The 25,028-nt window shown below is 36.7% G+C and overlaps 1 protein-coding gene across 2 annotated transcripts in view; it reads right to left on the bottom strand.

Annotated features, from left to right (window-relative positions):
* Positions 1-253: 253 nt before the first annotated feature.
* The window catches only part of ZNF644 (zinc finger protein 644), a 30,668-nt gene continuing 5,893 nt past the window's right edge, over positions 254-25,028 (bottom strand). Inside the window, exons 2-8 of one of the 2 annotated variants that reach the window (XM_009877145.1) lie at positions 17,317-17,422; positions 14,009-16,040; positions 13,012-13,567; positions 12,219-12,824; positions 9,556-9,678; positions 2,418-2,520; positions 254-1,952 (exon numbers count right to left, since the gene is read on the bottom strand). In XM_009877145.1, coding sequence (XP_009875447.1) covers positions 1,760-1,952; positions 2,418-2,520; positions 9,556-9,678; positions 12,219-12,824; positions 13,012-13,567; positions 14,009-16,009 — 3,582 coding nt within the window. In that variant the 5' untranslated portion in view covers positions 16,010-16,040; positions 17,317-17,422 and the 3' untranslated portion in view covers positions 254-1,759. The remainder of the gene's footprint in view (positions 1,953-2,417; positions 2,521-9,555; positions 9,679-12,218; positions 12,825-13,011; positions 13,568-14,008; positions 16,041-17,316; positions 17,423-25,028) is intronic. The other variant, XM_009877153.1, reaches the window with a different exon arrangement.

Genomic DNA, 25,028 nt, shown 5'->3' on the forward strand with positions numbered 1-25,028 from the left:
CAGCTGGGCATTTTTAGCCCATCTATTTTATCAGAACATTAAGGAGCCTCGTGTGTCAATTCTGAACTGCGCACATACAGGAAGACAGACATTTATTTGTATTTTCCACCAATCAGATGTACTGCGTCTGTGAACAAGTCAGTTTATTGCAAGTAAATGTACTTTTACTTAAGATCATGAGAAGATTCTAATCTCAAGCAGGACAAATCAATTTCACAAACTTAATTCACACAATGCAAATAAATGCTTCACATTATAGACATTTAGATTTTCTTTAAACCTTTTTATTTAGAGATTTTTCTGGTAAGGAGATATACCATAGGAAAGCAATTTCACTGGCAGTGAGGTATGTATATACTCTACCAAAATACTCCTCTTGTTTTAACTGCTTTTAACTTTATTTACATATAAAGAAAATATCAATGCATATCCTTGGCTTAACTACAGTATCTGTTACCCTATATGAGCAAAATGAAATGTTACTTGCATACAAAATTGATTTGTAGAGGAATCTGATTTGATTTAAACAAAAATCATGTTCTGAAGACAGTTTAAATGAACAAACACAATTCATCATGACCAAGACACCTGCACCATATTTCCATCCTCACAGCACATTTATTTCAGTAATTCTGTAAGTAGGTCCTTAGCATGAGCATAGTGTTACAGTTTTCATACATATAATCACATCCAAAACAAGCTCTAAAATTTAAGTTGTAAACATTCTCTTCATATGTAGAAACATTTCAATCTGTGTTTGAATTTTCTAAAATGATCAATCTTTTAAACAGAATTATAAATGAAAGGCTACTCTAACCGTGTAGTGAGCAATGCTTATTAGTACATTTCTACAGTGTTAAATAAAATATAGAGGCAAACTTCTGTAAGCAAGTCAGACTTGAAGTAAATCATCATAAAGAAACAAACTTGTTAACAAAAAGATGCTTTGTAATAAAGAAAGTTGGGTTGAATCTACTATGATACAAAAACGTAAGGGTAAATACGGTCTTTGACAAGTAGGAGGTAGCATGGATGCACCACTTTATTGTCAGTGAGAAATGCAACTGAAGTAAAGAATATTTCCTTACCACAAATTTCCAGTATTATGTACATATTTGTCTTAGAAATTTGTTTAAACAAGTTTCCCTCCACTTTTTAGTACAAAAAGCCTCATGTGATTTAAAAAAAAACACTTACACACCTAGATAGAAGAGTACTAATTGCCCTATCTGAATGAAACAGTCTCTTGAACTATGAAGTACATGATATTTAATGCCCTAAGTTGAGTAAATTGTATTAGCAGTTCTTGGTATTATACAAAACACTACATACATACAAACAAAATATAATAATATCTTATTTAACTATGTAATTCTTTTTGGAATAAACAGAGCCTTGATTTGGGTAACACTGAAGAGAACGTAGTTTCTTTGTTTAATAAAATCCGTCTTCTAAGTACCCATGTGCAACAATTTAAAAAATGGCTGCCATACATGTAATGGTCTTGTATTGATAGTGAACACAGTAACTGACAAAAACATAATAAACCTTAAAAACACATCTTCCACCCTATATAAAATATAAAGACTACTTACTGTAATTGTTAAGTATTCAATTTATTTTGATGTTACTGTAATCCACTTCTTCTATTTTTCTGTCTTTAGCATTTATAAACATAATTTAGTGTAGCAATTTATTTTAAAAAATGACAAAGTATTTCAAATTTACATCCAATTAAAATTTAAACTGTTTCCTTGTTCTATGATGCTGCTTCTGCCATCAGTAAAGAAAATGAAGTTTCGGTTATTGAAGCAGGCTTTTTAAGTAGCGATGTGACTTCAACCATGCCAGCTCCAGTCCGTGGAAGATTTGCGTTGACAATGTGTCGCTGCAAGTGCTTTATCCAGTCTTCTTGAACAGACAAAGGTCCTCGAAAGACCAGACCACAAAACCTATGCAAATATTAAAATTATTCCATCAAGATATATCTAGCTCTACTGAAAAATTATAAAGACATTAAGTGCAAACTCTTCATTTTCTTTAAGTTTGCTTCTCTACATATTTTAGCTGAAAACCTTAGTAATTGAGTTCATTTATAGTAAATGTGAGCACAAAACACCTTCAGTTTATACAATTTACACTCATATTTTTAACACAAGCAGTAACAATCTGCTGTTCTTATGTGGTTTCTTTTGAAGGACAGAATATTACTCAGACGTGATCTTATTTAGATAATAGGTTGCCAACTGTCTCTGAGTACGACTGATTCCAGTCCTCTTGTTCAAATTAATGAAAATAAACAACTCTTTCTCCCCCTTATAATTCAATTTAATCTCAAACATATGATCTTAAATCTTGTGACTAAAATTAGCAAGCTCTTAAGAACATGTTCTTTCAATTAAAACAACCCTATGTACCTGCATCTGAGTATGTAAACTTCATCAGCACTATGAGGTAATGGCAGCATTTTTTTCTTGCTTCCAGATCTTGACCTTGACTTCTTTTGCTTACAGTCTAAAGCTAAGAAGAGAGAAATTTCCATATGTGAAAGTGATACTTCAGTAAGTGTTAACCAAACAGAGATATTTAGTAAGCATTCCCTATAGCAGTGGTGAAAAGACATCTGCCTCTTTGTTATTCTACATTTAATTATAATGTAAATCCAAAACAATTACAGTGTGCTCTGAGAAATTTACTGGCAAAACAGATTAAGCTTTTTTTTTTTTAGTTTAGCACAGTGCTTGCTCTTTAAAAGACTAGATAATTGACATCCAGCATTAAACTGTTGTTTTAGTATCAGCAAGCACCTACTAACCTATTGCAGAAGCAAAGCACCATGAGAAATTCCCTTTCATGCATAAAACACCGTCAAAATCTTGGAACTTGTTTTGTAGTTTGAGTGCCATCATAAGACCACCCACGTTCGATCAAGTTAAGACTTCACAAAGTTGTAGCTTTCAGCTAATATAACAAACAATTTCTAGTTTGAATAAAACATCTGCCATTGGTTTTCAACATAAAGCAAAAGTTTGTCCTTTTATTCTAAGAATTTAAAATGAAGCTTCTCTTCATTTCTGTCTGAAAAAAAATGCGTATTAATCCTTGGCAGTGGGAGCTGGTATTAGGACAATCATCAGAGATGGCAAGGCCACTTTTAAAACTCAGTCTAAGTGTTTGAAACTATGTGTGAAAATCATGTGTGTGAACAGGAAACACATAGCAAATGGGTTCAGATGTAATAGGAATCTGTAACAAAATCTAGAGATCTAAAAAGCAGCCAAAATTGGGAGATGAGGGGATTAAACTAAGTTAATATTTTTATGATGAAAACAGCTGATAAAGGTCAAGAAAAAACAAGAAGCTTGCAACTGCTTGAATTGAGAAGTATATCTAGCTACACTCAATTCCACAACACACACTAAAACTCCACAGAAATCTGAAAGATGGGAGTAAGTATTTTCTTGATACTAAGTAGGCATAACACTATGCTACTGAAGCACCTTAACAGTAAAATCTAAAAAAAAAAATAAAAAAAAAATTGTTATAATTCTCTAAGTTTTGACTCCTGCAATAAAAATCAGAAGATAAACCTCTTAGTAACCTGAAGCATAAGACATCATCTGGTGAGGCAAAACCATGATGATTTAAAGAACAGTCTTGATTGCGTCCTTCATTTTTCTTACGCACTCCAAATGAGCACGTCTCAAGCTTTTACTCTGTAGTCAAACTTTAACTTGTAGATACACCAGACATTTCTCGATTCCATCCCCGGATTTAAAGATTTCCTACATCATCTAGAAAAATTAGAATGAATTTTTGAGGTTTGAAGGTACCAGAAAACTAATCAAACAGGTAGAAATAAGTTACCAACCTAAAGAGACTTCTTTCAGATCCTAGGTCAAGTCATCATTAAGAAGATAAGGCTCTACACCATTTTTTTTCTGATAGCAACAATGAAAGCAGTCTGGATATAAAGGCAGTAACCCAAGGTAGTGGGAGAGAGATAGAAATGTCCAAGATAACTTCTGCAAAAGTGAATAGGTCAGGGGTTCTTACTGCCTTATGCTCTCATCAAAAGCATGCTCTTCATATAGTTAGGGAGGAAAAAACCTAACAATCTTGCAAGCTGTAGGAACTACAAAGTATTACAAATATTTTACATTATCGCAGCATCAGTAACACCATCACCAGAAATGTAAACAGATAAAATCCTGAAACCCAGACCCATTCTCTGGAGACAACTGTGTGCATGAGGGCCGCCTTATCTGTAGCAGTTATTGCAGCAAAAGCTTTGTCATTGCTGATTTCACCATGGGAAGGAGGGAAACAGAAATCAGTATTATCCAAGTGCAAACATATCCATGAGTTGCATCTGATGTTAGTTAGTTGATGTCAGTTGATATGAGTAAAAAAAAAAAAAAAAAAGTAGACAGCAGGCTCTTTCTAGAGAAGCCCACATGCATTCGAAACAAGAACAAGCTTATTTCCTTCATGTTGGCAGACTGAAGACATTCATTCCCATCAAGAAATCTGATTCTACTCACATACATTCCAAGCATTTCAGAGAGATTTAACTTTCTTACTGGACCTGAATTGGTCTTCTGCAGAGTTCCTGAAACCTCATGGTTTTTTGTCTGTGCAATCTTCTAAGAAACACCCCCTGTGAACTACTGTGAAATCAAATAGATAGAAACACAGAAACTGCCATAATGCACCAGGAGAGGTAGTTTCTACTTCCTTGAAAGGTACTTTTCCAAGAACAATGAGAAAACAAAGAAAACACAAGAATGGACACCTTCTCTGAGTCATTTATGATGGAGGGTCTAGATAGAGAAATTACAAAACAAAGAACTGAAAATATCACAGCAAAAGACATCAAGGAAAAAGAAAAAATCAGATCACTCAATGCATTCTCAGAGTAACTTCGCTAAGATTGGAAGGAGATTTGCCCAAGCAAGAAGCTGTTAAAAAAAGACAGAAAATACTAAGAATAGTAAACTTGTGTTCTGCAAGGGGTATTTTTTGTTCCTTCTTTCTTTTGACCTAGTGAACGTATTTCTTCACATTTTAGAGGGCATAAAGCAGCACAAGTACATTCTGAAGTTACTCCAATGAAGCTAGAAGGTAAGTGAAGAAAGAGTAACATCTGGGTAAAGCTGATAGAAAACCATAATTCCAACACCAGTTATCAGAGACATGTACCAGTAACCGTCACATGAATTTCATTTTTGTCTATCCCGAGGGTGCTAAGTTGCAATGAAGTCACACGCACACACCTAAGTACTCTGTTGATATGTTTACAACTACTTGTAAGCATAAAGTCAGTCACACAATTGTCTCACCCACAAGAAAGCGTAGCCGTGTTCTGACCCAAACTCAGTTACTGTTCTTCCAATACCTTTACCATAACAAAGCACGACCTCCGCAGAAAGCATTATTTCAGCATTTTCAGGAAGAGACCAGAGATAATTTAGCTATAGTAAGCTGCCTGGAAACCGCAGCAAATTGGAAGAGGCCTCCTTCCTTCAAGTTTAGCCACGTGGTGTTTTCCAGTTGCGGTTCCAAAAATTCTTTGTAAACAGCCAGCTACACCACTTCATCAAACCTCTGATACAGCATGACAGAAACAACCCAGTTAAGAGACAAACTATGGACAAATCTCCTTCCTCGAGGCACTCAAGTTCAATTTCAGAACACACTATTTAGAAAAACATATTCTAGGTAAAAAGGCCGCATATAAAACTCCTTACCTCTGTGACCACTTATCAAGCAGATGGAGATAGGAGGCTAAAATGGGCAGGCCCAACACATGACTTAGAGAAGTCACAATTAGAGGTCCTTCAGGCACTGACATTTGGTCTGAGGTTTAAAATTAAAAGCGTATGTACACTAATTTACATGCTTCGCTTCTTGATGTCACCCAACATTGAATATTTCTCATTGAGGAAGACTGAAGCTGGGTCTTTATTCAGACTTCATTACTTCAGCATAGTGTATGTAAGCTAACGTAAGTTGAATAATTGCACACATAAATGGATCTAATTATCTTGTGTATTTATTCACTAAAATGTTAAATTCAATCACTTGCTAGCTATCCTCATCATTACTGCACAGTAAAATGCATTAAAAGAAACCCCACAACAAACCTCCAGTAATTTGTTCCCTGAAGGATTTTATAGAATACTAAAAATTAGCTCATTGTGCCAGTTGATCCATTCTAACTGTAACAGCACAGATAAAGACATGCAAAGCCAGTGGATCTCAGATTTCTGCTGTAGCTGCATGTGCTCCCACAGCAAACTTCCCAAAGCTGTAATTTTGACAAAGCAGTATTAGAAATTATTTGGAAGCACAGTGGCTGCATGAACTGCTACCTCAGCCATACCTGAATTAGCTCAAAGGCCAGATTCCTTGCTCTGTATTTTATTGTTCTCTCCCAAACTTCTGAAAAAGCAGCCTCCCTCTAGAGAAGCAAAACCAAAGAGAGAATGGTGACTCCAAGAACATGACAGCTGGTAAGAAGAGATCGAGTATGTGAAAAGAGTCAACAAAGAGAAGATGTAAAAAAAGCCATGGCCCAAGAGAGTATTCAAGAGACGCTGGGAAGGAAGAGAGACCTAGACAGAAGAAAAGGAAGGAAGCTGGATCAAGAAGAGTAAGAGACATTTTGACGATTTGCGTCCAACGCTCTAAGGATAATCGGAAGAAAGAAGCAAGTTTGCCACATGGTCTGAGAAACACTACTGTGTTGCTATTCATCAAAACAGGTACAAAAGGAAAGTAGCATCTACTCAAGATGAATGATTACATCTATCAAAACAGAACTGCATAAACCAAAGAAAATATTAAAGTTCCAGTCAGACATCTGAAGACCATCATGCAAGCACTAAAACAAAAGCAAGTAACTATCCAAACGAGCCTAAACAGACATTTGCTATACAGTGGATCCATCTTGCATACCTATAGGCACAAATTAAGTTTCATAAATGCTAACCTTGAACAGCCAACAGCCTAGAAATTTTCCCTTCTAGGATGTTTTTCTTGAGTCCATTCTCATATTTACTATTACACTTAACTATGCCTATTATCTTCCTAAAACTGTCAAGTTACATTTGGAAAAAAAAAAAAAGATTTAATTAAATGTTATCAAATTACTGACTCTGAAGAAGCAGGCTATCTGCTAGAAAAGCAACGTGATAATACTCAATATCAAAACCATATGCAGACAAGTGGAAAACTGAGCAGAAGACTAGTACATAAGCTAACGTAGAGCTAGGAAGAGTCTCATTTTGGGGCCATGTGGAGATTACTGTATTTCTCTCACTAAACAGTAATGCCTCGATAGCTACCATAAAAACTGCCAAATTAAAGCATTACAGCATTCACGTTAACACACCATTATTTAATTACAGCAAGAAACCAAGACAAATATTCAACCAACGTGACTTCTTTTTGGTAGTTATGTTTACTTTAGAAGACATAAGAAAGGATTTGTGAAAACCAAAGGAACTTGTATAAACGTATCCTCATTATCTCCATACAGGTTCCAGGCCACAGCCAAACTGATAACATCTCAAAATTCTTCTCAACTGCAATGAATTTTTAGTAAGAGCAATGCTAATAGCAAAATTTAAAACCTTTGTGTGCTAGAGAAATCTTGCTTTACAATCATTCTCTTCACATAACTTATACTGTAAGTGGAATATCAAATAAAACCACTGTTTAAAAGCATATTTTCTAGTCTACAAGCATTGCATTGAGCTTGCCTGAATGAAAAATCAATGAGCGAAGTTTACAAACTTCCAGAGTTACAACAGTTTTAACGGTAATGACTAAGTTTATATAAATATACGTTGGTTGCATAATATTATAGACACAACTTAAGCCTAAGTCACTGGTTTCAGTGAAAGGCCTTTATGCACATGGTACAGGCTATTTATCTGGCTCAGCTCCAGCTTCTGATATCAAGAGATTTTTTTTTAAAGCTTTGCTTTTAACCTCTTTTTGTTTCTAACATAGTATTAAACAAACTTCCATGTCTACTGATACAAAACTAAGGAGTTTTTTTTCAGTTCTTTTAAAGAACATGGCAACTAGTCTGATGAGTATGCTATTACTTCACTAGCAAAATACATTTCTTAAAAAACCCAAAATCCCTGAAAGCACCTTAACAAGCTACCTTCACTTATCCCATTCAGCAAAAGGGAAGCTCTGGTACAAGGAGGTTGTCCGGGATCCAACCCCTGTGTACTATCCCGTTTGCACAATGCCTCCTCTGCTGAATTATCATTGAGATTTCAATGTGCAATTTAAATATGTAGCTATTTAAAAAAAAATATTTCACCAGTAGGTATATAAGCAAAGTAACTTACCGCAGGGCTAATGTCAAATCACAGCAGTGGTAAACGAAGTCCACTATCAACACCTTTCTACCGAGTAAATATGAAAACTTTCAGAATCACTAATTAAAGGAATACACTCCTATACAGTGGGTATCAGTGCATTTCCTGACTTCACTCTAAATCTACTTTGTTAGCATTAACTTAAGACCTGGCAGCCACAGGTCCAGTTTGTAATAAATAAATAAATAAATAAATAAATAAATTCTTTTAGCCTTCTGCAGAGAAAGCCTGAAACTCTGTTCGTCCTTCTTAGCATTATGAATTACATCTACAGATAAAACTAAGGACTATGAACTTTTCCAAAGCATTATGTAAAAGTCTGTGCTTGCTGACACAGAAAACTGACGGCTGCCCTTCTTAATTACTGAATATTCCAGACTTCCTATCTCCGAATTTTCCTCACTCTATTCCATCTCTGCTCCCCAGTTTGCTGTTGATCATACAAAGTCCCACTAATCTCAGCAAAATTCAAGTTAACGCAGAAATTGCCTACAGCCAAGCAAACTGCAGGTCTCTGAAAATGAGTCAAAGTATGGAATATTACAGGAATTTTGAAATTGAGTTTTAACAAAAACCATTAATAGCAGTGCCAAATGCTGTACTACACTTACTTCACGTCAGACCAGGTAGTTTTTGAGTTGTGAGCCAATCGAGAAATGAAATCAACTAAATCCAGTATGTTGTTAGAAATACACAAACTGTAAAATTACTTGCTTTTCCTATTTTAACTACAGTATCCTCGCTAACTATATGTACTAGGTGGTAAAAACTACTCGGTGGTTTGTTGTGTTCGTTTTAGTTTTGTTTTTCTCCCTCTCATTTCTGAGGTACTTTTAAAAATTTCATTAAAAGCCCAACTAGCTGGTTTGGAAGTTGCGATATTGTAGGAGAATGAATTAAAGCAACCATCTCTTAGTTTTGCTTACATACCTTAACTGTTGGATCCAAAATAAATGAGTAAGCATGAAAATCAGACATGAGAGTGGACAACAGCAACATACCTTTTCTTACAAGTTGCTGAAGTTTTATGGCAAATAAATTGTTTACCAGTAGAAGCTTCAAAATTATTTTGAATTAACATATGCTTTTGTCCAGTCTGATGAGGAAAATGTATCATAGACAGACTTGCTTTTACATCTGTAACAAAACATACCTGTCCCAGTCAAAAGTCCAGCACTCTTCTTTCGTGCATAAGCGCGTAAGTGGTTGGACAGGCTAACAGCACTTGTAAACGTCGTATTGCAATGCACACACGTTCTAAGCTTCACAGGCATACCTATCATTCAAAAGAAAACTATAATCCAGTTCTCTCTTCAAAAAATTAAATTCTCAAAGCGTTGTGAAAAGTTTTCTGCAATAAAGATGGTTTAAAATATATTCACTCCATTGATGCAATTGTTTAGTATATTAGAAGGATCCAAGTTAACCGTTATTAGTTTTCCATGTAGTGCTTTAAGCCAAACCATGTTATTTGAAAAAGAACAGAAAGGAGGCAAACTTGAGCCCGTTAGGCTATGCTACATTTAATACCTACGATCAAGCTCCTACAGATCTCCACATTATGAAGCTCTAATTCCAAAATACAGTCCTCCAATTTGAATAGCACAATTCTGTTGAGAAATTTCAGAGCTTGCAACTTTTCCAATAAAGAGAATTAAAGTCTAGTTGACAAAGTGGTAATTAAAAGTGTTTTACCCATAAGACTGAGGAGCTCAATACTAAATTAGGCTGCTGTTGAAGGCTCAGAGAAAAAGGTGGTAAAACACACCACTGAACAGCTGTTAGACAAAACATTTCGTTCAGTGCATTCTCTGTTCATTACTTTAGATGCGCAATCGACAATGAAAGTTAATGATTTGAAGTTTTTTGCTAAAATCTTTGTGCTAAATAAATGATCAACAAAGCAACATGCTATTTATCACAGGAAAACAGTGAAACAATGCTGAACTCCTCACTTACCAGACAAAGAAACCATTATAACTTATCCCCTGCTCAACTTCAACATAATATTTTTCCCTTCATTTTACCAAAGATACAATGTTTTGGTCAACTAATATTTCAAGTTCTCTACTAAAAAAAAAAAAAAAAGAATAATAAATAAATAAAAGCTAGAACTACTCAGCTGGAAAGTCTCTGTTTGCAGGAAAGAAAGAATCCTATTCTCCAGCAGCCAAGAGAAGACATGCTGTTTTTTCAGGCAAAGTTACAGAAGAAGAACACTTGGTTGGTAAAAACCTTTTTAAAACCTAAGACCAGAATTAGAAATATTTGCCTTTTTAGGAAAAACAGAAGAATTTCAACTTGATGTTAAACATTTTCTCATTAACTCAACTGGCACAGTGCGTTAGTTGCCAAATTCCGTTACCTCAGCCACAAATAATTATAGGGTCCCATTTATAACTGTTAGTACTATGCAAGCATGTTTATTTTTATCTGTTTGTTCATCACAATCAAACAGGTGCTACCTAGTATTCAGCAGTAAATATTAAAACAGAAAGCAATACACAGTGTCAGGTTTGGCAAACTATTCCTCTAGCATTGTTTTGCAAATTATTAAGCCTGTCAAAGATACAATTCCTTTATTAAGCAATCTCTTGTCTTAAAGGACAATCACAGACATCCAGAAGACATTAAATGTAATTCTGTTCCACCTCTACTATGTCATTTTTAGAAAGCCACTTTTGTTAAGAAATTAACTGCCATACTTTTGTAGTCCCCTAGAAGAACTTCTGAGTACATTGGATTGTTTTTATTTGTTTAAAGGAAGAAAAGAATGTAGGTGAAAAAGTACTAGGCACTGCCAGTTTTACTAACCTGCACTGGGTAATAATAAGAAAACCAAAAGAACCAAAACTAGTCAGGGGTATAAAAATAAGATCCTGCTGCTCAATCTAAAGAATCCTGCAGCATTATAAAGTGGTGTCCAAACAAGAAACAGGTAAATGGAAGCCCTACACGCACATTAAAAAGGATGCTGTAAGAATTCCCTAAGACTAGAAATAACTCTTATGTGACAAGTAGGTTAAAAGCATCACTCTAAAACCCTGCTCTATTAGTATACCGAGTATCTAGGAAGTTGATTATAGAATTGTTTCATTAGCACAATTCTCAGCGGAGAGGCAATCTCTGCCCGTATCGGTCAGGGGCTGTGCATTAGAAACCTGCTGGCTACACAACTGTATTCCACCAAAGCTTGAACCAGCACTGGTCTTCCCTGAGGAGAAACAGTCCCTAAGCAAGTATCAGTTTCTTGCAGCAGCCACCATTTCGAAACAAGTGAGAATTAATCTACGTCGTAAGAGTATGTTTGCCTAAACCCATCAAAATCAGTTGACAGCGGTTCACCAATTTGGAGTTTTATGTATCTATAATGGCATCAACAGTTCTGTTAGTTTGAGTAAATAGTTCCCAAACCAGCTGTTTTAATGCCCAGAAACAGGGTTACAAACCCAAACACTGCAGAACTGTTAGTCTACCAAATATGCATGGACACTTCAACTTGCTACTGCAGGATGTGTCTTCCTCCTCACTGAGGCTCATTTTGCGTCTGCTTTGAATCTGTATGCCCAGTCATATGCAGAACAGGACCTATGTTCCACGCAAAATCCCTTCAGTGCTGCTAAGGCTTTTTTTCAACTTTAGGAAAAACAAGTCAGAAAAATTTGCGGAGCTACCTCTTGCAGTCAGTGTCCTCTGGAAGTGAAACGAAAATTAAACAAACAGAATCCCACATAAAATACTCTGCAGTTGTACATTTTCTATAAATGAAAGGATTCTTTGGAAATGTTGTCAAGACAGCTAGAAACATCTTCTTACCTGACTGCATAGTCAAGTCCATTTTTTGAGGCTGATACATCAATGGACTGTCTTCATTTAATGGAAGAACACATTTCTGAACAAACCTCTTTCTTGCAGTTTGATTATGAATCTTTTGAGGAGAAATATCAGGATTCCTTTCTTCTCCTAACCTCTTATTTTTCAGGAGTTCTATCAGTGTAAGTGACTGATTTTTTTTTTCATCGTGGAGTACTGCTTTTGTTTCATCACATTCATTTAGGAAACTCAGCCCTTCTTCCTCCGATGCAGACACAGATGTATCTTCAGTCTTTAGGCCATTATGGTATGCTTCAAGAGGTATAACATTCTGAGATAAAAAGTCATCATTTGATGCAAATTTCTGAGCGACAAAGGGTCTGGGAATAATGCGGCGACTGTTCAAAGCCTTTAGTATCTTTTCATACTTCTCTTCATTTTGCATCATCTCATTCAGAACACAGATTGGAGACTTGTGTGCATCCCACTTGGTTTTGCCAAGCCTCTTCAGGTGTCCTCGCACGTGATTAGATAATCCAATTTTAGTATCGAACCAGCCTCCACAAAGCTGACACGTATGCTCAGAGGAAGTTTCAGATTTCTCAATTGCTACAAAGAAAATAATTATAATTTTGGGGGGCAATTATATACAGATACTACAACAGCAAATCACAGGGACGAGAAGAGAGGCTTCACAACAAGATAAAGTGACTCTTGTCTAGTATGCAATAACACCCTTTGTTCCTCTTACTTTATATCCCGTCCCCCCAAATCAACCAAACAAAAAAATTCTTACCTTTTCTAACACGCTTAACAGGTGTTCCTGTTCCAGTTCTTTTAAAATGTTGCATTTTGTCACTCGTTGCTATCTGTTCTGGTGAAACAACATGACGGGCTTCATAGCTTAGTCCAGCTCTGTGAAGATGTCCTCTGACGTGATTGGACAGTCCAACACCCGTTTCAAAGGTTGCTGGACAGTATGGGCAGGACTTCTTTTCAAGTGACAAATCGGTCCAATGGAAAACTGAATTATGCTTTGGCAAAGCTGATCCTACATTTTCTAAATTCTGAGGATCATGCAAATCATGCAGGAAGTTACTACCCTCAGCATCTTCATAATACTCAAAATAAAAGCCATCATTCTGCTCGTAACTAAGTGAAGATTTATCACCAGCTTCATGATCTTCCATTTTACCTTTGAATATGGGGAATAGGTTTACATGCTCCTGATTAATATCACTGTAAGATTCATCCTCCACAGACTGTGTAGTGTAATCACATAGTTCAACATTATCCCATGAACTTTCATCCTCCGTTTCATAGCTGTCTTTTTTTTCAGCAGAGTTAAGTTTCTGTAAAACAACAACAGTCATTTTATGCAGAAAATCTGGATAGCAATCCAAATCACCTCCTGTAACAGAGCCTTCCCTCTTGGATTCTTTAACCACTCTTTTTACAGCTACATGCCTACGATCTTTATAGCCTTCTGCCCTTTTGCAATCAAGATTATTTGAATCCATGACAAAACAATTATAATGGGGACTACTTGATGAAGAAAATAAATGTAAAGGACTGACAGAGTTGGACTCTTCCTTTTCTAAATGCAAAGGATAAGAGTCACTCGATTTTTTAATCATCCTGTAGTTTTCATATTTGTGTCTATATAAATAATTACTGCTTGTTTTGACACTAGCTTTCTGCTTTGCTGCTTGATGAAAATATTTAGGTTTCTGGTCAATGCTATTTCTAATGAAAAAGGTCTTGTTTGTAGAATTTAGATTGCATACACTTACAGATGACTGTGACACGCTTTTCCGAGCCTTCTGTATCCTGTAGGGTCTCTTGTGGAGTTTTGCGAAGTTACCGGACTGTGAAGTAGAGCCAAATGATCTTTTTGCATCCTGCTTTAAAACAGAGTTCTTTGGAAAAGTAGATTGTTTGATCAACTGCTTTGTCCTGCTACCAAAATCTAAAGATTCTTCTATTATGCTGCCTTTTCTTTTGTCTAGTCTAAGACGGCTACCAAAGGGATCAGTGCATGATGCCGGGTGCAAATATTCCATGTGTTTTTTCAAAATGCTTCTAGCTGAAGTCGTAAATGGACACATCTTACACATATAAGTCGATGACCTTTTTGGGGATCCTAAGTACGGATCTTTCAAGGATGCCTTTTTCTGCGTTTTCCTCTGGGACATGTTGCTACCGATAACTGAACATTTGACTACTGCTCCATGAGCAATCCCTCGATGGCATTCCAGCTCGTTTTCTGTCACAGCCATGAAATTGCATTCCTCACAGCAATAATATCTTTTATCTTTTTCATGGGTCTTTGCATGCTGCACAAACGTTTTGGGACAATTGGTACCAAATACACACTGTGGGCACTGTAACCGTGCACTCCTACCCTCATCCTGAAGTTCTTTCAGCTCACGGATTTCTTCCATCAGTTTCTGCCTTCTTTCCTGATGAATTATCATATGTTTAAGAAGTGAATTACGATCTCGAAATGTCCTTCCACATTCACTGGGGACATTGAGATGCCGGAAATGACTGTTCCCATCTAAATGGTACATCATATGCCTATGCAGATGTTTCTTCTCCCTAAAATTCACATTGCACTTTGTACAGGGATAAAACGATGGTTCATCAGTACTGAAAGTAGATGGTGATTCAGAGTCATCCTGTTCACACTTATTTTTTAAAGTATTGGAAAGAAAAGTGCCAGTGTGAATAGGAGAAGTATCTTCTCCACAGTTACTAGTGGGACTATAAATGAGCTGCTGGATAGCATCAACAGCTTCCAGCTCTTCATCTGTGGATTCAGGCTTTACTTTACTCAGGGAATATTTTTGTGGTTCTACTATTTGTAGCTCCTCACTCTGCTCTAAGAACTCAACATTTAATAGTTTTGATTTACTGGGAATACAACTGGTATCACCAAAACAGTCTTCGGTATAGCGTGTTATTTTACTAACATCCATTTTCCTTTTTCGCTTTTTTTCTAAGCCTACTTTACAGTGAATGGGAGACTTCTCTATTGTTTCTTCATTTGACATAAGGAACTGTATAAACTCTTTCTGTGGATCCCAGCTGGGATCACATCCTGATCCAAAACCCCCTGTACCTGAGGAAATGCCTGTTAATGTATCCACAGAATCATCTTTTACTAGTAAATTGTTGTCATCCTCACAAACTTCTACTTGGCCTACTAAAGTGCTGTCTACACTATTTCCCACTGATTTCTGTGAATCACAACCAACTGAAGCAGAGGTAGGTAGATTTTTAATGGAATGAGTCAGGTTCTTAGCATGTGCTACATCAGGTAACAAAAATAAAACTTGGTGCTGACTTGACTTCTGTGTTGTACTCTTTGCAGGCAGCTGAAGATCATGAACCACTGTCAAAGTTGAACAGGAATCTGTGTGATGACCTACAGGCTGTCCAGTGGTTAATGAAACACTGCCTTTATTCATAATGGAAGTCTTAGTTGAGGTGGAGTGTGAAACTGGTCCATTAACAGCAGTTCCTCTAGACAAGATAAAGTTTTCACTAGAAACAGCAGGAGCACCAGTATGTATAAATAGAGAAGCCTGGCCTCCACTTAAGGCTTTTTCAGATCTGTCCCTCGATAGCTCCTCAGGCAGAGTCAATGTACTCTTCTTCTGAAATGACGAGTCGCTCTCTTGGGGTTTAGGAATGCCACCTTCTCCCTCAGATACATAATTGTCATCACACAGGATTTCTTCTTCTTCTTTAGCACCGGTGACTTCAGTATTTACCTCTAAATCATCCATGTTGATGGTCTGTCCATTAAGTAAATTTATACTAAAAAACAGACAGGAGAAGAATCAGGCAAGCAGAGAAATAAGTAACGACAATTTTAATTTACAGTTTTCTCCAGGATCACCCTTCTTCACACTGTAAACTAAAAACATGCTTTGAACTTGTTAAAAATGCATTTTTTCGTTGAGGAAATTCAAGACATGTTTAAAACTAATCAATTTAAAAAAATCATACTTTTCTGCTAAGCTACATTAATATCCATGCAAACTAGTCACTGCCCAGAATTCCAATTTTAAAAGCCTCAATATCTATATGTGAGCGAGATGGGGGAAACGAGATTGTCAAAAACTGTGCAAATACCTTCTACGTGTACACTAACATAAACACAGAGTTTATCTTTAGTCGTTTTCTAGAAGTAAAACAAGTTAGGAGTAAAGGCTACTCAGATATCTGCTAGTTGTTTTACTAATTTTATTATTATTTTTTAATTATTATTATTAAAAACCCCAAACATACTTCCCTTTAGCACCTAGGAAAAGAAAGGAATCTTTACAGATCTCAAGGTAGCACTTTTTTCAAAGTGCTTGTATACAAGTGACCTGATGCTACATAGAAGCCTGCAGAAGTGTTTGCTTTGGTATTAATGGAGAAAAGATAACTAAGCTGATTTTAAACATATGATGACTGATACATAGCAAAGGATCAAACTCACTGAAGAAATTAAACACCTTCCCATTACAATGACTCTCTTTGCTTTAAAGAAAATCAGATCCTGTTTATGTTATAAGGCCATTTTAAATGATAAGCAAATAAAATAGCACCTTCTTAAAGGCAGAAAAAAACCCCCACGATTACAAAGGAACATTTACGATTTACCCACCGGAGGAAATCACCACGTTAAATCCATGACAATAACAGTATCTACCAGCACAGAGAAGTACTACCTATTAGCTCCCTCTGGGAGGTCTTGTGTACATAAACATATTTTTCTACAAGTGACTTTTACTCATATACAAAATTATCTGCCCTATGCTTAGTGAGCACAAAGGACTTGCCGACACATGAAAATGAGTGTGTAACAAACAGAAGTGTGAACTTAAAGTCTACCCTGGATTTAATTCTTATATGGGTCCTCAGAACACCATCAGCATCAGGCATTAGAACACCCGTGCAGGAGTCAGGAGCATTTCTCTGTATTTTACAGAAATCACACATTATTCACTTTGATCTTTTCGTGGATTTGATTCCAGCCATCACATACTTAGTTTCAGTTACTAATTAACATTTTGAATAGAGCTCAGTTAAAAGGTGTCATTACCTAGACTCTTTGAATTAAGACGTTATAACTCACAACTAATATCCAGGGCTCCCTGCAATGGTCCTTCATTGAAACCAAGGAAAACCACTCTTGACATCCTTTTTTCCTAAGGAGAGAAAACAATCTGGTTAAATGATGCCACTTTCATCTTTATATGTCACATTCTAAAATAAATCCAGCATTTCTATTAAGTTTTTCAATTCAACATTATGATAGCTATCCACACAATTCAAGCTGGCTATGGCCTCATGGAAATTCTCTGTTACAGTGCCTCCATTTTTTTTTTTGATCAAACAAATACTTTAACCTCCTTTATGTCTGCAAAAAACCCTTAATGTAATATCACTTATTTACTATTTCAAAGATAAAAGTAACTATACTTGGAGTAGAAATCATTATATCTCCATTTAAAAAAATGTTTCCTCTGCTACCCAATCATTGAACTAGACAATTTAGAAATACAGCAACACTCGTGCCACATGAATAATAAATGCCTAAAGTGTATGAAATATTTTCTTCTATTATTTATCTATAATATACCTTTGTGCCAATGCTCCAACCTAGGCACCCTGATTTCTCATCCTCCCAGTTCTTTTTGCATTTCTTTGCTGTTTTGAGATAGGCCATTCTCCACCATAACAGAGAATTACAATAAGATCACATTCAAAGCTATCACCCTAAAATGGCGATAATGCACCACCCAGCAGGAGCCCATACACAAGTTAGAAATGGGCCGTGCAAACATGCACTAAGACTCAGTAATGCAAAAGTCAATTAAAAGAGGCAAAATCTCCAAGGATGCACAACAGCTCCAATGACTTTACAGCTAAATAGTGTAAGTTTCATATAGTATCAGGCAGCATAGTATAAAAATGTTCACAAAAAGTTTCAAATAAATTTTGCCTGAAAGAAGTGCGTTTTCCTCAGTTTATTACTGCAGAGGTAGGGAAATGTATGCTCAGTCGATTTCAGAACCTGTATTAGCTTTTCTCAACAGGAAGTAACGTTGCTAACGAAGTGGTAAATTCAGTGTTAATGAGTGGCTTCACTGTTATCACCTCTGAGGTAAAACCTTCCATGTTCCAAGTTCCACCCATCTGTTCGGGTGTGAGAGGTTCAGGGGAAGAACAGACTCTTCCCATTTCAAGCAACTTCATCAGTACCCCCTGAACAGCGGGGAGGCAAACTGAGAATGTGCCTGCTTGGAGATTGCAATCCTCATTATCAGAATGGCTCCTGAAAACTTTTCACAGGTTTACGTGATGAAGGCAAAACCATGTTGCTCTACATACCAAACCACACCGGCATTAAATATTAGCATTAAAGCTTAAGTTAAAAAGGTGGCTAGGGCACCATACGGTCACCTTTAGACAGCAACTCTCTTCAGAGTTATTATGAGCAGTATCTCAAAACATTACACTGTGCAATCTTGCAAGAGACTCCTTCCCATACTGTGTATTTATGGAGATTGTGAACTATTCCATATGGATCTGATTAGAAGCCTTCTATGGTAATACACCTGTCCCTACAGACTTCTGTCTTTGAATCAAGCCCGAAATGCCTACTGTATCAATAATATCACTGTTACATTTTAATAATTTTCTGCTAATTATCACTTTGTTACCCAGCTCTCAGGGTGGTGCAGTTCACTATGTGCAGTACAGCAAGAAAGTAAGCAGTTTTAACACTGTAGTATTAAAAAGAAAACATATAAAATATCTTTTTAAATCAGAGTAATTCAGAGTCTCGTGATGACACTGAGCCAACATGCAATATTTCATTTACATCTTCTACTCCATGTGTAGAAATGTATGCAGTAACAATGATAGGTGTACTAAGCACATACAAGAAAACATTCCACATAATGGCATCGTTTTTGAGGAAATGCTGTTATCTAACCCGTGCCATTTGGGAAATGAAACACCCAAACTGAAACAATACCTCATCTGAACACTATGGGATAAAAAAAGAAGATCAATCATTGTAATAACTAAGATGAAACCAAGGCTGTGTGATATTCATTGCATGTTTCCACTATGACTTTAAAATTATCTTCTTTATACCATATGAGAAATACAAATTATTATGTCAAAAAATACAGTAATGAACCTTTACTTAGTCTATCTGAAAAATTAAACATTGAGATCAAACACTAAATTTGCTGCAAATAGTGCTTTCAAATCCTCTATCAGGACAAACACTATACAGTTGAGGTAATTTTTATTTAAGCACAGTGTAATATACCTAGGAGATTTAAGCGTAAAAATAGCAATGCTCAAAAAGCCTTGATTGTGGGTACACAACCCCAAGCTCATACCTTTGAATCACAGCTTATCTAAAAGGCTAGGCCAAATTAAATTCAATTATTTCAGTTATGCCTAAAACAACTGTAGTGCAGTTAACAGCGTTATTCCTGGTTTACATGATATGCTATTTATTATACAGAAATTATTTCATATTGAAAATACAAAAAAAATCAATTATTTAGCCCGCTAAGTCATATTCCACTCCTATTTATTAAGCACTTTAAAATTTATGTAATTTTTAGTACTGTTGTTCTTCATAAAGTATCAGTTTTTAAAATCATAATGAGCTCTGCAGATATGACTGCCTGTGGCCAAATAGTATAAGCGTTTAAAAAGTGTAAGGTCAGATCTATCTTCAAGCTGACAGATCACAATTTAAGTGCCTGAAGCTAATCTTATTGTCTCAAAAATCTTGAACATCAGTATTTTTGCAAACTATCAGCACTTGCTATAACACCCTTACTACACTACATCTTGAGGTTACTACAGAAGAAATGAGGTGATAATTGCATACTAACATAATTATTCGGTAATCCCTCTGAGCAAGCTTCCTAGGTCACTCAGTAATTCAGATTAGATGCAACCTTCCTGTCATCAGATCTATGCTGTCCACTTTCTGTTCATTAATAATTCTTTTTGATAGGAATGTACTTAATTCCATTGTTCTATGTACATTATTAATTGTATTTATTACCAGTAGGTTTACAACATTTCCAAGTTCTTCTTTCATAATGACAATCTTCACTATGCAATAGGGTCACACCCCAAAGTAAGAGTATTGCCTTCACGCAATGTTAATTCATTAGAGCTCACACTCCAACGCTCAGTGCACTCCGCTGCTGCCTACTAGCAGCTGTGGGTAGAGATTTGTCAGTTGCTGTTATTGGGTTTCCCCACCTTATTTTACAAGGATTTACTGCAGATTTGAAAGCACACTGGAGCTGAAAGATGGAAGAATTCGGTGAGTCTGTGAAAAGCATGAAGTGCTTTTTATGTGTTCTGGCATCAAGTCTCATTAATTTCATAAAGATAAGCCAATGACCTAAAAGCACAGAGCGACTATTAAGCAGAATAAAAATTTGGAAGCCATCTCATAAATCGACTGAATTTAATCAGCCTAGTTAAACTGAAGAAACACAGTCTTTCAGCAGTGCCCTAATGAAGGCAATAGTATACTTGTCCTATGCTAAGTAACTCCTAAATCAAGCTCCTTAAGCAGATACCTGATTAACCAGGACGTTCAAGGGATTATATATATATTCAAGAGATAAGAAAGGTGTTTCAGGTTTGGACTGTTTCCGTTCTTGACGACTTCTCTTCAAGATTATTTTATTCAAATAGTAAAAACAAAACAAAACCTTATTTTTATCCATAAGCGTTCCTATAATATAGCTTTCTCAAATGACAAATTATGCTAAAGATGATGGAACCAAAGTCACAGATTTTTAGGCAACAAACAGCAGACCAGAGAGAGTTTAAGTACATCATGGCACAGAACTAGAGGCATGTCTTTCCATCTTGCCCCATTACACAGTCTACTCCTTAACAACTTAATCATGGCAAATGTCAAGCATGGAGCTTCCATCAGAAGTGAAATGTTTAAGAACCTTTGGAAATTAATGCTTGTAGAGAGTATTAGAGGAACTAGCAGTGTGTTCGCATAAAACAGCCACATCTCGAGAAAAGAAATCAAGCTGCAGAGTATTTTTGCCTCTTCCATACAGTAATGCACACAGTTCACATCTCCTGAGTTCTGGGTGTTATCTAGCAATATTAACACTCAAAGTCCATAAAATCATACTTTGATCATTAGAACACCACCTATTAGTTGTTTTTTTTACTCGATTTCTTCTTTAACAGCTACCCAGATCCACTTTTCAGATGGAAACAGAACCACAAAGCCTGACAACCATAGGACAAGTCAGCGACTCGTCCTGCCTGCTTCAAGCTTCTATCTATGTGTGCAAATTAAGTCGTGGCTTCAGCCCAGCAGAGACACCATTTGCAGACTGCCTTACTGAGCTTTGAAACCTAGAAACTCTCTTGAATGTCTGGATTTTTTAAAAAAACTTGTGTAGTGAGGAGATAGTCTGTCGAGTATGCACACCACCATGAACACTGCCCTCCCATACAAGTACAGGGTTATTAACATAAGTACAGCCTGAGGAGTTCCACTGAAAACTAGTTATCTTCAGTTCAGATCCACAGCCGTTCACAGGAAAACACAAACATCAGAAAACTCTCATTCACAACTAATCAGACTCTGTATTAAAAATTATTTTCAAAGTAGCAAGAAAAATTACTGATACACACTAAGAATTTATATTATGCCTATATAAATAAATACAAAGTTATTGCCACCTGCAGCATAGCCTTTTGTTACACTGTTGAAAGATTCACAGAGTTGACACATCTCTGTTGAAAAAAGTTGACCAAAGACAAACTCTGAATTAGAGGAGTCATCACACAGAAGCAGCTCATCTTTTCACCAAGATTATACTCGGAAACACCAGACCTGAAGCACTCTTTGATACAACACTTATTTACCTGAAACTTTGCTTCTAATGAAAAAATTTCTTCAAAAGCTGTGTCAGGAGTAAGGAAAAAAAAAACTTCCATAAAGATGTCAATATTTCATAAATCTGATTTATAGTCTAAAAAGTTTAAGACTCATATTTTAACATCTCACACGAGAAAGGAAACAGTACGCACCTGAAGAATGATAGTCTTACAATTCAAAAACCAGAAGAATATACCATCACTGCCACCGACCATTCTTAATCTTACTTCTCTAATATTGATTTGCTTGGGAAAATAAACCAGTTTCTCACAATGGAGTGCATCATACTAAAATTCAATACTGAAATCAATAAAATAAATGACAATACAATCAGATGTGTGACTTAAAAAAATACTCTTCTAGTTTTAAGTGCTGCATTAAGAGTTCAAGATGGTTTCACTGGTAAAGACTTTTCAGAGTGAATTAGGTATTTCTAAAAGATACGCAGCCGCTACAAAAAGGCCAAGACTTTGAATCTGCTAACTTAAGAACTCAGTTGTCAGTCAACTCCCTAGGCTTCCATAACTCCTCTCAGCACCCCACAACCATCGCAGAGGATGGCCAAGTCTCCACATTCCTGTAGCTCTTTGTCTAGTTTGAATTTTTAGTAGTAGTACCACCTAGTTTGAATTGCACTGCCATTAGTTTCTACTGAAGATGAGAACTGCAGTCAAATACTGATTTTTCCTAAATGGAGATATACATGGCAATAACTAGCAACATTCCAGTAAGAGACAGAAGTTCAAAAAATACAGACTTAATGCTCTGTGATAATTCATGCTATTCCTCTCCAGCCCTCTTATGTACTTTTGCATACACCTTTATGTGAATCTCACATGCTCACACCTTTTTTTCCTCTAACTAAACTAAATGTCTGAGAAAACACTTTTCATCTGTTTCATCACCGTTACCTGTGGTTTTCAGTCAACCGTATTCTTAAGCCTCAAGTATGGTACCAAAATTGTTTTAATCAAGACATGATACAATGAGAAGTTTATTTTATTAACCACGAGCACTACAAAACAAGAAGAGTTTTCTTCATCACAGTCTACAAATAAAAGCATCCTTGTTGTGAGACAATATTTTTATCAGGCTGCCAAAAAATTAAGGGCTGCGATCAGTGGTTCAAAGTGTAGTCAGCAGTCAGGAACTAGCAGCACATCTCAAGGTCAATACTGGGTCCAGCCCTGTTCAACATCTTCATTAACGACCTGGGTGATGGGCCAGAGGGTACCGTCAGCAAGTTTGCTGATGATACAAGACTGAAGTGGCTGATATGCCAGTGGGTTGTGCTGCCATTCAGATGGACCTCAAGGAGCAGGAGAAACAGCCTGAGTGAAACCTCGTGAAGTTCAACCAAGGGAAGTACGAAGTCCTGCACCATGAACAATTCCCTGCACCAGCACATGCTGGAAAGCAGCTTTGCAGAGAAGTACCAGTTGGACAGCAAGCTGAACGTGAGCCTGCAGTGTGTCCTGGTGGGAAAGGTGGCCAACAGGATTCTGGTCTGCAGCAGGAGGGTTGCCAGCACGCTGAAGGAGGTGATCCTTCCCCTCTGCTCTGCACTGCAAAGGCTACATGTGGAGTAGTGTGTCCAGTTCTAGGCTGCCCAAACCAAGAGAAATATGGAGCTGCTGGACAAATTCCAGCAAAGGACCACTAAGTTAATTAAGAGAATGAAGCATCTTATATGAGGAGAGGTTGATAAAGACTGCTCAGCCTGGAGAAAACAGAAGGCTCGGTAGGATCTCATCAACGTGTACAAACATCTGAAGGGATGGTACAAAAAGAGAGAGTCAGACTCCTTCCAGCGGTGTTCAGTGAAAGGACAAGAAACAGTGGGCACAAACTAAAATATGTGAATTTCCACCCGAAAAAAAGGAAGACTTTTTTACTGTGAGAATGACTAGCACAGGTCACTCAGGGAGGCTGTGGAGACATCTGAAAGCTGTCAAGAAATGGTCCTGGGCAAGCTGTTCTAGGTGACGCTGCTTAAGGCAGAGGATTGGACAAGATCTCCACAGATCCCTCCTGATCTCAACTACTCTGATGCAATGCAGGCACAAGAATAGTTTAATTAAAAAAGATTCCGACCTCTAAGCTCAGATTTATCATTCTGACAGCTTAAGAACATTAGACAAAAATAATGAGATATATAGCAAAAATATCTCTCTCCTAAGTTAGGTAGAACATACTCACAGCAAAACTACAATTTGATACCCTTCTCCCTTCTATGTTTCTTCCAGTGCACCTGTTCTATCACCAAGTAATATTGTCACACTCAAATTTATAATCAGGCACTTTAAAGTCCCACCTCAAGTTTTACTAGTATTTCTACAATTCAGGACTTTCCACAGGATTAATCCCTCTTCTGTGTCACAACCGACTTAGATGTTTTCTTGATTGTCACACCTCAGAGGGGCCTAACGATGCTGGATTCTCAGTGTTGCTTTTTTGGGCAATAAAACAAAAGTATCTCCTCATAGAATCCACTTCTAGCAGCGATGCTCTGTTGGAACTCCAGTCACAGTGAATGAAGACACTTCACAAAGAGCACATTTAGGAAAGTACCTGCATTCTTCCATGCTCTTGACCCACCACTACATTCCTTACATAGAGAATATTACTAAAATGAAAGACCTGCTGTCACTGCAGAAGATTCTGGCTCACAGAGGAAGCAGTCTCAACATGGAGCCATATGCTGTCAAATTCCGGTGCTATACATCGAAATTATGCTTTTCTTTGCAAAGCCAATTTAAATGCGTTCCTCCACCTCCCCCATACTCCTTCTTTCACCCTTTATCAACACCCTCATTACCCAGTTTAAAACGCACTGCTAAATCAGC

Source organism: Apaloderma vittatum, unplaced genomic scaffold, assembly GCF_000703405.1.
Source record: "Apaloderma vittatum isolate BGI_N311 unplaced genomic scaffold, ASM70340v1 scaffold43270, whole genome shotgun sequence".
NCBI classification, from domain to species: Eukaryota; Metazoa; Chordata; class Aves; order Trogoniformes; family Trogonidae; genus Apaloderma; species Apaloderma vittatum.